Raw genomic sequence first — 12,795 nt, 5'->3', positions numbered from 1 at the left:
CTCTTCGAGGCAGGGTCCTCTCCCCCTCCTGTGTCACTGTCTGTATCTGTCTGTCATTTGAAACCCCTATTAAGATATAGCACCGCGTAATATGTTGGCGCTATATAAATCCTGTTTAATAATATTAATAATAAAAAAAATTGAAGTGACATCATCACACAAGCTGAGTTAGCTATTGACTAAAGCATTGTACAGTCATGCAAACTTCTTCCCTACTTTCCTACTGGCTGCAGCCTTGTTACCCCCTTCTAAATAAAGGAATTTTAGATATGTACATGGAGTTTCCAGCAAGTTGACTTTCATAAGGTTAATGGTTAAAATGCGTCAGGTATGCTGCTGCATGCTTTTTTATGTTTTAAATTTTGATTAAACCGACTATACAAAGTATCTCCTCCCTTTGTAACATTTTGCACAAACCACAATTGTGGAAATGATGTTCTGTCTAGACTCTAGTCTCTGGATAGTCTACAGGCTTTGGTAAAAACCAGGAAGAGTTAAAGGAAGTTGTCCTGTGTCCCTTTATTCTATGCCCTTTTGTAAATGTATTAAAAAATGAAATTGAATTGTTTTCCAATTATTCTGTACTTTATTCTATTGGTGCCAAAAATTTTAAACTCTTGTATTTTTCTTGTGTACCTATATCCATGCCCAGAACAAATTATTGTCCTAAGTCTATTAGGTGGTACAGCAGCAGGGAACAGGATTTATCCGGGGAGCTTGTATCATCATGGGGGACCACTGCTAATGGAAAAAGGTAAGCAAGAAATGTGGTGGTAGGGGTTATGATAAGATAGGATAGGGGGCTGGGGTAAAGGTTTGGGTACCTAATATATGACACATCACATGCATGTTCTACCATAAAAGTGTTTATAGTATCTACTAACCTGTTATATTCTGTAGCAGAGGGCTCAGCTTGGGCTCATCACATAAACACTGAATTAGGCATTTCCTTACTTCTCTTTCCATAATTTCCAACTCATTATTGTGCTGGATGTCTCCAGTCACAGAGTAGATATAGATCAATAGGACAAGAATGTCCTCTATATCATAATCAACATCATTTCTTTCATTGTAAGGTTTAATCATAGGGTATAATTGATTTAGGACTGCTGGTAGTTCTGATTTCCCTGTACTCTGCAAAAAAAACAGAAATAAAAATGTATCAAAATAATTGCCATGGCAGCAGAAGTCATACAAACAAACAGGATGCAGCTGAAAGAACTGAATAAATTATATGAACAAATATATAAAGATGCTGAGAAAAATTTGCATTGATGACTGCCAAAAGAAAACTGGAATAGGATTTTAATAATGTTAGCAAGAATTCCTTTTGTTTCAGATATATAATGAGAATAATACAAATGTCCCAACAAGAGAATAAGTGTTCTCATGACAAGAAATATTGCAGGCTTATCCATCAATGTTCCCCACATATAATATTAACGTTATGTGTCATTACACTGGTCATTTACTGAACACTGAAGTCCTTTTATTGCCAATGCTGCCTTATATATACGGGCAGCTTCAGAAATATTGGTAATTACCCGGTAATCTCTTGCAAACATGACAGAACATCAGATATTTAATCAAACTTTGCTGAATTGGTAAGTGGTATCTACAGCTTTATGGTATTTGCTAAACCAGGCCTGAGAGAGAATATTTACAATGCCATATCTGTCCCTGATTTGGAGGTACTGTCCCCCTCTTTTGTATCCAAGTCCCTCTGTCCCCTTTCTCTTTAGGTGTTCTTCTTTTTTGGGTGGAAATAAACACCCCTATAAAATGTATTATTTAACTTTAACACTTTATTTAGGAGTGTTACTGTGCACTAGACATTTTATCCAAACTCCAATTGATTCAATCTGGTATTTAGAAAAAAGCCAATATAAAGGAGTATTAGTTGTGACTCAGTTTTAATCAATTATTTATTTTTGTGCTGATTTTTTGGTTGTTTGTGAAATAGAAGAATGGTAAGCAGTAAAAAGTGTCCCGCCTTCCCTCCAAGCAAAATTTGGGTAGGTATACAGTGTCCTGGAATCAGGGAATCTTATTCTCTGTTTTGTTAAGCCTGAATAAACTACATAGTGTTCAGCTCCGAGTATTTCTGTCACTCTACTAGGGGCTGCTCTTTAATTTTGAAGTGGTGTCTGTTTAAATTAGCTGTTGGTGTTGAGGTTTGTTGGTGTTGAGGTTTGCAACATTTAGGACAAAATAAAGCAGAAGTTTCAAGGAGGTAAGGTCTACAGAAGTATACTATCCAGTAAGTCTCATGGAGTTAGTTTCAGAAACTTCTTGAGGACTCACATTCAAATGGAACTACAGACTAACAGCTATTGAATGCACAGTTGACATAAACTTATGTTACAGCTACTCGTGTGATTTCAATAGCTCTGCCAAACTATACAGCTATAGAGATGAATCTATTTTGTAGTTCAACTGCTTCCTGGAATGTTGAAAGCACAGGTTGATGATGCCAATTCAATAATCAGTGGGCAGACTGGAGGCTGTTCTGTTGGATCAGAACATGATCTGCCTGGAACGGTTGCCGAACATCCAATAATTTACAGTTTGTAAAAATCTTTCCTTTTTGCTCCAATCCATTAATTTTCAGGACACGAACAAGTTTATATAAAAAAAACATACTTTTATTGAATCCACAAGCAGTAAATGCAGATGCAAAGAGCAGGAATCAGCTAGACACTAAATAGCACTGTTCAACATGAATATAGCTGCTCAGAATCTGCTCCTTAGCCAATGGGTGCTGTAGCCAGAAAACGTTAGCCTCCATGTTAAAACAAAAGTAGCCACAACACAGATATGGTATGTAGCCAGGAGAAGGTATGCTGTAGTCTGGGGACAGGGATGAGATTTTTTACTGTCAGGTTGTTTGCCTGTTGTCCCTTGCTAGGCAGAGGAAGCCTTAAGAAGCTGCTGGCAGAATCTCTTTGGCTTGCTGCAAAATGCCAGAGGGTATGCATAGTGAAAAAGGTTTTAGGGGTCATGATGCCAACTATTCCCCACATTGATCGCACCTTGGCTTGAAAAATGAATGGATAATGCTATCTTTTAACAAACTAGTTGGACCCAGCTTCCTAACCCAGCTTCTTGTAGATGAGACTGAGTGACCATATTCTTGCTATTCACCTCCCATTCCTATCACTTTACTCCCGTCCTCACTTTCATTCTTTCAACTCCCCCTCTCTAGCCAATTCACTAAGTTTATTCCTTTCGTTCCTATTATTTTATTCTCCCTCCTTCTTATTTCTCCCCTCTAGCTACTGCCCACTGTTCACCAGTTTCCAAATTATTTCCCAGGATCTTTTATAATCCTCATATTGATGTTTTGACTCTTTAACTGTATTATTAATATTTCCATATTACTAAATTCTGTAAATAATTATTAGTTTAGTTTTAATAGGAGTCTACATCAAATTAAAAGTATCTGTAAAAAATGAGCACTTTTTATGAGCTGTTGTCCGAGGGATGGAAACTCTGCTGTGTGTATAGATAGACAGATTTTGTATTTAGTTGTTTGCCTTGTGTTCAGTTTTAACATTTCAACTTCAACACAGCCACACTGAAATGCGTTCATAGCTCCTAAAACATAAACTATAAGTTATGATGTCTTCAGGAAAATATGAAAGATAGCAACATTCTATACAGATCTGACTCCATTCTTAGAATTATGTCTACAATATAGACAGAACTGCTATTATAGTATGCCATGCATCTAACAACTGCTACATGTTATTTAAACTACAGAGCAATTCCTCTGATCAGCTCCATACCACTCCAGCTGCATTTACCACGGTTGGTTAGAGGTTGTTGGGCAAAGCATGAATACAAGAAAAAGTATCAACATTTTCAATACCTTACATCTTTGCAGATCTTTTTTACTTTGATGTCCTTCATAAATTAAGTATGTTTGCTAATTATTGCTCTGAATAATAAATAAAACACAACAAAGTCTAAAATAGCAGAATGCATCATTTCTCAAGCAGACCATTTAGGATGTCATGAATCTTAGCAGAAAATGTGTGTGGAGCAAAGGTAATGCTTTAAATACAGTAAACCCTGCATGCAATTCTAACAAGCTGCTCTGCGGCCAGGAACGGGTATGACTAATAGTTGAGAATAACCAAGCAGTGCACAGACTGGGTAATTGATAGCATTCTGTATGAAACCACATCATTAATGTTAAGCCTTTTGTTGTAAATAATCTGCTACAAGTGCCACATGAAATATTATATCGTAGAGGCCGCGTCAGCTGTGTAATGTGGCATTGTGAGGTGGAAGCGCGACAAACCAATTTTTTTTTTCCGGCTTCTGCCCAAGTGCAGAAGCATGTAACCTTAATGGAAGAAATGGAAAAGCTAGGTCATGTGACCAGTTGGAGTCTTAAAGTAGATGTAGTTTATGGAAAAGTACTGTTAGTATAAAACTCAAGGAATTCTCATGCTCCTTTGAATCTCACAAGTTGCCATATAAATGAAGCGCTTACTGAGTGTGGCATACCGACGATGACTCCTTGTTTATAAGTATTTTTCAATTCAAAAAGTAAATGTTCTCTTCTAATTAAGCAATCCAAACTGCGTACTTTTTGTCTTGAACATTAGTGCAAATTCTATGACCTCATATCGGTTTATCTACAGTAGGGGTGCCCAACCTCCGGCGCTCGGGCCACATCCGGCCCATGGAGCTGTCAGATCCGGCCCTCTCCTCATTCCCTCTCTTCTCTCTCTGCTCGTTGTCTGGCGGTGGATGGGGCACTCCCATCTTCTATGTTTCTCTATGGAGATTGTGCTGCCAGCAGAGAGAGCATCTTGTACTTTGAGATAAACCCAGCAGCAGCATGAGAGCTGTGTTCATGCTTCTGTCATTATCCCATGTATAAATCCTCATATCTCCTTCACTGATTATCATATAAATGTGAAATTTTAAGGGCACACAGGGGACCCAAAAAGCTGCTACTAAACCAAATTTAAGCTACGTAAACATAACAAGTTGCCAGATACGGGGTCACAAGCATAAAACCCCAACAATACTCAGGGATATTTTCACATTAAGGGGGGCTATTTCAAGACCAGGGTCCCCAAAATGAGTTTGCATGTTGATGATCACCTGGGGGCCACTCTCATTGCAATGAACATTAGGGTACTGCTAATTGTCTGTGCGCTGTGGTGCCCCTTCAGTTTCACAAAATTTCAAGACTGTTCAGACTGGCGGTGAGGTTGCGATGCGGTTACCCCTTAAATCGTGGGACGGAACCCTGCCTAGGGGGAGATGCTCAGTACCACTCACTGCCGCGTGGAGTCAGATCTGCAGACTGCCTGTTACACATAGCTGACCACTTACCTTCTGTGACCCTCAATGTCTCTGGAACACAGGGATGTTGGCAACTGGTCCTGAAGATGTATTAGTAAGAACATGTACACCTTAGCTTTCTGACACATGAATTGCATTTCTCTGTAAGTATCCGTCGCAAAGATTCTTGATTTGTCATCTCTTTTATTTGGTGCATGTATGTTACGGTAACTAGAAACATTTTGTTTTAATTTGATTTTAAACTAAATGTATTCTAGTTTTAAACATACATCTTTAATAATTGTTCGCATTTTGGTCCACGAGTTTTATCCCAATGTCAATAGCGGCCCCCAGATGAAAAAGGTTGGGCACCACTGATCTACAGTATAAGATTATCTAAGGCACTGTGTCTCTGATTTCTAGTCTCAAGAGATTTTGGTGCAAGAGCTGGTGATGTCCTCTTCACTGCTCTCTTTATTAAGGGTAAGAGCTGTACCCAAGGAGCTGTAATGCACATGTTACTCTGATTTCACTTCATCTTTTCTGTTGATGTCAACATCTCCAACAAAAAGTTGACACAACTTTCCATTTTGCATTAAGCATAATGTACAACAAAAAGTCTTATGCAACATTTTTTTTATAAGAATAGGAAATCACATTAAACCAAATTCATAAAAATTTATTGCTTCTTCTCAAATACTGGGGCATAATGATGGAAACAATAGGACTGATTTATTACAGCTCTCAAAGGCTGCAGAAAAAAAAACTGTCATGAGAGAACCTGGATGATCCAGCAAAACTGAAAATAATCTGGTCCAAGTTTGAAAATATTTGACAAATAACTGTAAATTATTTTTTAGAAATATGTTTCAGGTTTGCTAGATCACCCAGGTTCTACCATGATAGTGCATCTTCCGCTTTAATAAATCAGGCCAAATATTGGTGCAAGTATGTGTTTACCATTTTACCTGTATCATGTGATAAATAGAGGTTCTAGAATGTTTCTTTTCAATGATGATAAAACTCATAACAAAAAGCTGGATTGCTCCACCTTCAAATGGAGAATGACTAAAAGAAATAAACGTAGTAAATAGTCGTAGTAAATAGTACTAGTAGTAAATACAAAAACCCAAATCCATCCATCCAAGTTGAGTAGTACAAGTATTATAAATTTGGGTAGTACAAGTATTATAAATATTGCTCAGGAAACGGAGCACATATATTATCTCCAAAGAGATTTGCTCACACTGTTGTATTACTGTCATGTATCAGAAATTTAAGCTTTGCAATCTAGTAAAGTCTTTGGCCATTAGGTTCAAACTTAGGCCACTGAAACTAACTTTTTGCCGAAAAGCAGACAGTTGACAAACCCTAGAAAACCCAAAGGTTTATATTTAAGTTGACATCTTCTGTATTCTATGTTGCTTTTCCAGTACCGGAATGCAGTGTCTTTCTTCAACGCCGCCTTTTATTACACTAAACCAAAGCCTATACATTCTTTAGCATTGAAGCACAAACAATCTTAGGGCAGAATTCTTTTACTTTGCCTTTATAACATTTTAACATATTCATGAAGTAATTTTGAAAGCAGAATATATTACAGGAAGAATTTTTATAAACCAAAATTTAGTCAATGTTTAAGACAATAGACTTTCTGGAAATTTTATATGGAATACAGCAAATCAGTATTAGATTCTGCAAAAAAAAAGTTAACAACAAAGCAATGTGGAAAGTAACCTTTTAATATGATTGTTACATCTTTATATCAAAGATTCATTTCTAACTCCTCTTTTTAACCTATTTTTATTATCTAGACCCTGAAATGCTGGCAGCACAATTGTCATAAGGCTTGGCTACTATTAACAAGCAGTGGTAAAACAGACAAAAGCCTGGACTACAGCCAGTGTCGGGCCTCAGCTCACAGCTGGATCTTAGCACCTTTAAAAGACATTAAACATATGGAATATCTATAGGCAGCCCTATAAATTAGGCAATGTTATTACTATTCCCAGAATAGCAAAAAGGAGGCATTAGCTGTAAGGTCAATTTGCTGCTCCTAGCAGACTATGCAAAACTCACAAAGAAGACAAATATTTTATTGAACTAGGACGAAAAACACAAAGGTTTAAATCCGCACAGAAAATAAAGTCATTCTTCAGTTACATAATAAGGTAGCATTTCTTGCCAGTATTTTATTATGCACCTATTTTTAATATTAGATCATTTTAAAGCAGACCTTTTGGCCCTGAAGTTTTAATACAAATTCTGTAGATGTATTATGCTCAGAACTAATAAACAGAAATACAGAAAGTCATCCTTCAAAAAGACAACTCAGCCATGGATTCAATGACAGCACGCCTCCCTTCCTGAGATTAAAAATTACTGTTGTGTTGTCTCTTGTTGAAAAGGACTCTATGAAACTTTTATATATAAAGCATTTTTCTTTATAGGACTGTATGTATGCAGCAAAAAACATAAAAGAGGTGTAAAAACCTATACAGGTTGTCTCGGGTTACATAAGAGATAGGGACTGAAGGTTTGTTCTTAAGGTGAATTTGTATGTAAGTTGGAACAGGTACAATATTTTAATAAATGCAATTAGGACAGGTGTTTGTTTCAACATAATATTAGGCAGAGTGGTATCAGTTACTGTATGAAATCCTCACTGTGAGCTAATCACAAAGCAAAAAAAAAAAAAAAACTTTATGGAGCCTAGACATTTATTAACTTCTGGAGCAAGCTTTGCTTTGATATGCGGACCGAAATAGCTGCAGATTTTATTTTGGCCATTAACCACCTGAGCGTTACACTGAGGTCTAGATTTCTGTACCAAAAGTGATCCACTGTTTTTCATGAAATTTTTTTTTTAAAATTGTAGACCTGTAACTTACAGAAATATGTCCGAACAGGGGTTCTAGTAGATAATATGAATATAAAAAATGTATTTACTTTTATTTTTTTTTTATTTTTTTGTATTGGATTGGATACCGGAGTTTGTATTCAATCCAATACAAAATGAGCGTTTGAATTTACCAGTTATGTACTTTGTATTAATTTTATATTATTTTGTATTGGACTGGATACGCAAGTTTGTATCCAATCAAATACAAAAGATAAATTTGAATTTCCAAGTTATTTACTTTTTTTTTATTTTTTGTATTGGATTGGATACGCAAGTTTATATCCAATCAAATACAAAAGATAAATTTGAATTTCCAAGTTATTTACTTTTATTTTATTTTTTTTTATTTTTTGTATTGGATTGGATACAGGAGTTTGTATTCAATCCAATACAAAATGACAGTTTGAATTTACCAATTACAAACTTTGTATTTATTTGAATTATTTTGTATTGGATTGAATACAGGAGTTTGTATTGAATCCAATACAAAAGGAATGAATGAGTTTCTATTTGAATTTCCCGCACACGCGCCGACGTCATCACGCACGCAGGGAGAAGCCTTCCGTTTTTTTTTCTCCGCCGGACGGCTTCTCCCTGCAGAGATCATCCGGCGCTGGACGAAGACGGACGTGGACGATCAGCGGGACCAGGTAAGATGCCGGCCGGTATCTTGTGTTCAGCCGGCCGGGATCTTGTGTTCAGCCGGCCGGGCGGCGGAACGCAAGATGCCGGGCAGCGGAACACAAGATACCGGCCGGCATCCTACCGGTCCCGCTGGCACCCGACGCTGGAGAGGGAGATCGACGGACGACGATGGACGGAGGACGACGCTGGAATAGAAAAACGACGCTGGAATCCTTACCTCCATGGTCCCGCTGGATGTGCACAGCGGGACCATGGAGGAAAGGATGTGACAAAATTACGGGGTTAACCATCCTAGCCATTTTTTTTTGCCCGACCTTCGTAGGGGCATACCGGCTAGGTGGTTAAAGAGTTAAAAAAAAATGTTACCCATCAGCTCAGCTCTTGGGATCACCCACAACCGCAACTGTGTTTAGCAAAAGATTACTTCTGCAAGTCATGCAAACCGACCCCCCCCCGTCAAGCCTCCGTCCTGCACACGAGCGAGCAGGGAAGACCCGTTCGCATCTAGGAGTCGTCTCGGGGACTACCTGTACAATAAAAAAAATCCCAAAACTAGCCTTCTTTTAAGAATATATACATTTTTTGAAGAGACTCTATCCTAAACTGGAACTCCAGACCCTTTTGCATTTTCAAATCCAAAGGGTTTATATTCTGTTTATCTGTACTTTATTTTGGAATGACTACATTAGTATAAGATCTAAGCATAACTTTTCTGATATTTTGGTATCCAATTCCAAATCCAATTAGACTGGGCAGAAATTAGAATTCAGACTATGGGCCTGATTTATGAAAGCTCTCCAAGGCTGGAGAGAATACACTTTTAGAAGTGAAGCTTCGTGGCCCAGAAAATATGGAATTAATTTTTAAAACTCATTGCTATTTGCTAACAAACGTTTTGAATTCTGGACCAGATCCATTCCAGGTTTGCTGGATCACCCAGCTTCACTGATGAAAGTGTATCCTCTGCAGCCTTGGAAAGCTTTCATAAATCAGGGTCTATGAAGCTAAACCACCAGACTTCATTGCAATGGCAGATATCCATAGATATGATGACATGGGCATCCTGTGATTTCTGTTACCAATATCAGGGATTTCCAAAAGCTATCAGATGAACAAGTTAGATTATTTAAACAAACTGGAACTTTTCATTTTAATTTATGGAAGTTAAGTGTTCTGTCATATTTTAATTATCCCCGTCAGTTAATCCTAATGACTTAATATTGTCAATTAACATGTCTATATTTGTGTTTTTTCTTCTACGTAGTTCATTTAGCCAAGTGAATCATCTGCTAGTTATACTATTGTTTATCTACTGTCAAAGGGACCTATAAACTAAAAATCAACTGGAGAGTTTTCAAAGAACTGAACTAAGTTTACACGCTACTCAAATCTGTGCCAGCTAAAAGCTTAGTTACCCAGCTGTTCTCTGTTTTATTGCTGCTGTGTTTAGACATGATCTTCAGTGAACTGGGATAGAACAATTAAAAATCCCTAATGGGAAAAATAAAACAAACAATAGTACAATCTGCTCCTGCAAAAATGGCTTCCAATAATACATTAGTGTAATAATACAGTAACCAGTAAAACAACTAAAATGGGTTCCAATGGTCTAAAGATAACACGGCATGAATGTGCTTACGTAGGTTGGGCGAAGGGCTGCTCAGGCTCAAGTGGCCTTTACAACTGTTAGAGATGAGCAAAGGAAATCAAACACTTTCTTCATTGAAGAATTATTCTCTGCAGTCTGCTTCATGGCATTACCATCCAATACAATTAGCAAACATCAATGGTCAGGTCCACTCAAAACTAACAGTGTTGAATATGCAAACATTTTTATTTTGTTTAAAAATAGTTACAAATACTTTTATTTTAATGGCAAATTAAGTGTGAGCATGGAGTAAAGCTATATTTATTATACTTTCTTTTAGGTTCAACACCTATTAACAAATGACCATTTTGCCATTCTGCTGACGATATTTGGTGGCAGTGAAGGAAAAACTATGTCAACTCTTTATATTTAGGTTTAATTAGATTAATATATTAGTGTAGTAGTGAAATGATATTCAGATACTAACGAGTGATGGTTCCCTCAAGTGGGATATTGCCAACCCCTAATAAGCTTATATATAGGGACCCAATTATCGGCCAACTAGGTTGGCACTAGACATAGATAACCTACTTAGTACATATACAGTGTTGGCCATGTTTTAACCATAAATAAAGTTGGTGAAGTCCCATAGGTGCAGCCGGTATACCCGACGTGTTTCACTCAACAAGGACTTCTTCAGGGGTTGCTGCACATTAGCAAGGTAATGGTGTATACTGGAAGTGATCTGAATGTTTGTAAAACATAAATTGTAATTAGCAGTCAAAAAAAACTCAGATGTACTGTGATATAATGCTAAGTCATTAAGACAACTAGAGTGATAACCAAGGAATACAGATTGATTACCTTCATCATTGATATGCTTATAAAAAACCTTTCTAGAAACTTTACAACTATGGACCATGTATATCCATTCTAAAATATCAAATGATCTATGTCTATGCAAACCTAGTTGATTGGATCCCTATAATAAAGATCCTTATTTTGTTACAATTTGCATTGTATTCTATGAGAAATAATCACGGAATACAGTATATTGTTTACCAAAAAATTCTGCTTGTCTGTTTTTTCGCTATTTATAAATAGGTTTAGTAATTGACTGCATGAGCTCCTGATATTATGTTCTTCCAAAATTACAATCCCTCCATTTAGCCATATACATATTTGCTTTGTTCAATAACAACTGTCCTGAAACACAAACACCTAATCTCTATAGAAATAGAAAGACTCAGTATAAAAACTGGAAACCTGGTGCTCACAAAAAGCAAGTTAAATGAAATATATTATTTATTTGTTTTATCCAGTTAGCAGAGCTTGCTCTTATACATTCCAAGAAATGTTATCCTTCATGGTCACAGAAGTAAAACAAACATTGTTGGAGAGTGACAAGATGGATCACACTCCAGTTGGAAGAACTAACGAAAATATAGGGCCTGATCAGGATGAGGAAAAGCTTATGCCAATGAAATTTGATGCATATGTTATATGATATAGAGCAATTTCTGGCTTGCTGGTTGTAATTTATCTGCACATTTTATTAGCCATTTAAGTAACATAAATCTTCCATAAGGGCTGTTATAAAGCTTACAGTGGTTTCTTTAAGGTTACAACAATGTAAAAAGTGTGTTGAATGAATAATGACAGGTAAGCTAAACTCTATTATAGTGTAGCACAAATTCATAAGATATGTAAATAGGCAAAACAGAGCAAAGAAAAAACGGAACTTAAACCAGATACATGCTTACCTAAAACTACTCCTTACATATTCCTACAATCAATATTATAATACTATAGAGATGAAAATAAAAAATTTAAAAAAAATATATAATACTTATTTGTTAAAATATAAGAAAATATACCCAAAAATATATTCTATTAGCAAAAGAACAATTGGTATCCAAAGTAACTTAGCTTGTTGGTTTATCAATTTTGTTTTTGATTTTGATATTTCCCTAATATTTTTCCATCCCCATACATATTAAACTACTTCCATCCCAAGTGTGAGATTTAAAAAAAAAAATCTAGAATTATACTATGTGGTTTAAACCATTTCAGATGGTAAAATGTATTTGTTTACTTAATCTGTAGTGCCCATTTAGTGTTTCCCACATACTGCAAAGGACATGGACACAACATTTATAAAGTGCACAAAGAAACATCATGCTGTTTAGTGCCTAATGATGGAAGTAGTGATGTGAGTAGGTAGATGAACACATACCCTGTTTCCCCGATGATAAGACACTGTCTTATTTTTTTTGGAAGGCCAAAATATGCTCTAGGGCTTATTTTCAGGGGGATGCCTTATTTACCCATGAAGAAGACTACAGTACACAGTTAT

The 12,795-nt window shown here is 36.5% G+C and overlaps 1 protein-coding gene across 1 annotated transcript in view; it reads right to left on the bottom strand.

Annotated features, from left to right (window-relative positions):
* Positions 1-1,565, bottom strand: part of LOC140327475 (sec1 family domain-containing protein 2-like) — a 164,016-nt gene extending 162,451 nt beyond the window's left edge. The window contains exons 1-2 of the mRNA XM_072406860.1: positions 1,545-1,565; positions 885-1,134 (exon numbers count right to left, since the gene is read on the bottom strand). Of these exons, the coding sequence (XP_072262961.1) occupies positions 885-1,134; positions 1,545-1,565 (271 nt within the window). The remainder of the gene's footprint in view (positions 1-884; positions 1,135-1,544) is intronic.
* Between the last annotated feature and the right edge of the window lie 11,230 nt (positions 1,566-12,795).

The sequence above is a fragment of the Pyxicephalus adspersus genome, chromosome 3 (assembly GCF_032062135.1).
Source record: "Pyxicephalus adspersus chromosome 3, UCB_Pads_2.0, whole genome shotgun sequence".
In the NCBI taxonomy this organism is placed as follows: domain Eukaryota; kingdom Metazoa; phylum Chordata; class Amphibia; order Anura; family Pyxicephalidae; genus Pyxicephalus; species Pyxicephalus adspersus.
Note: the sequence above shows the minus strand (reverse complement) of the source record. Positions and strands in the feature narration are given on the sequence as shown.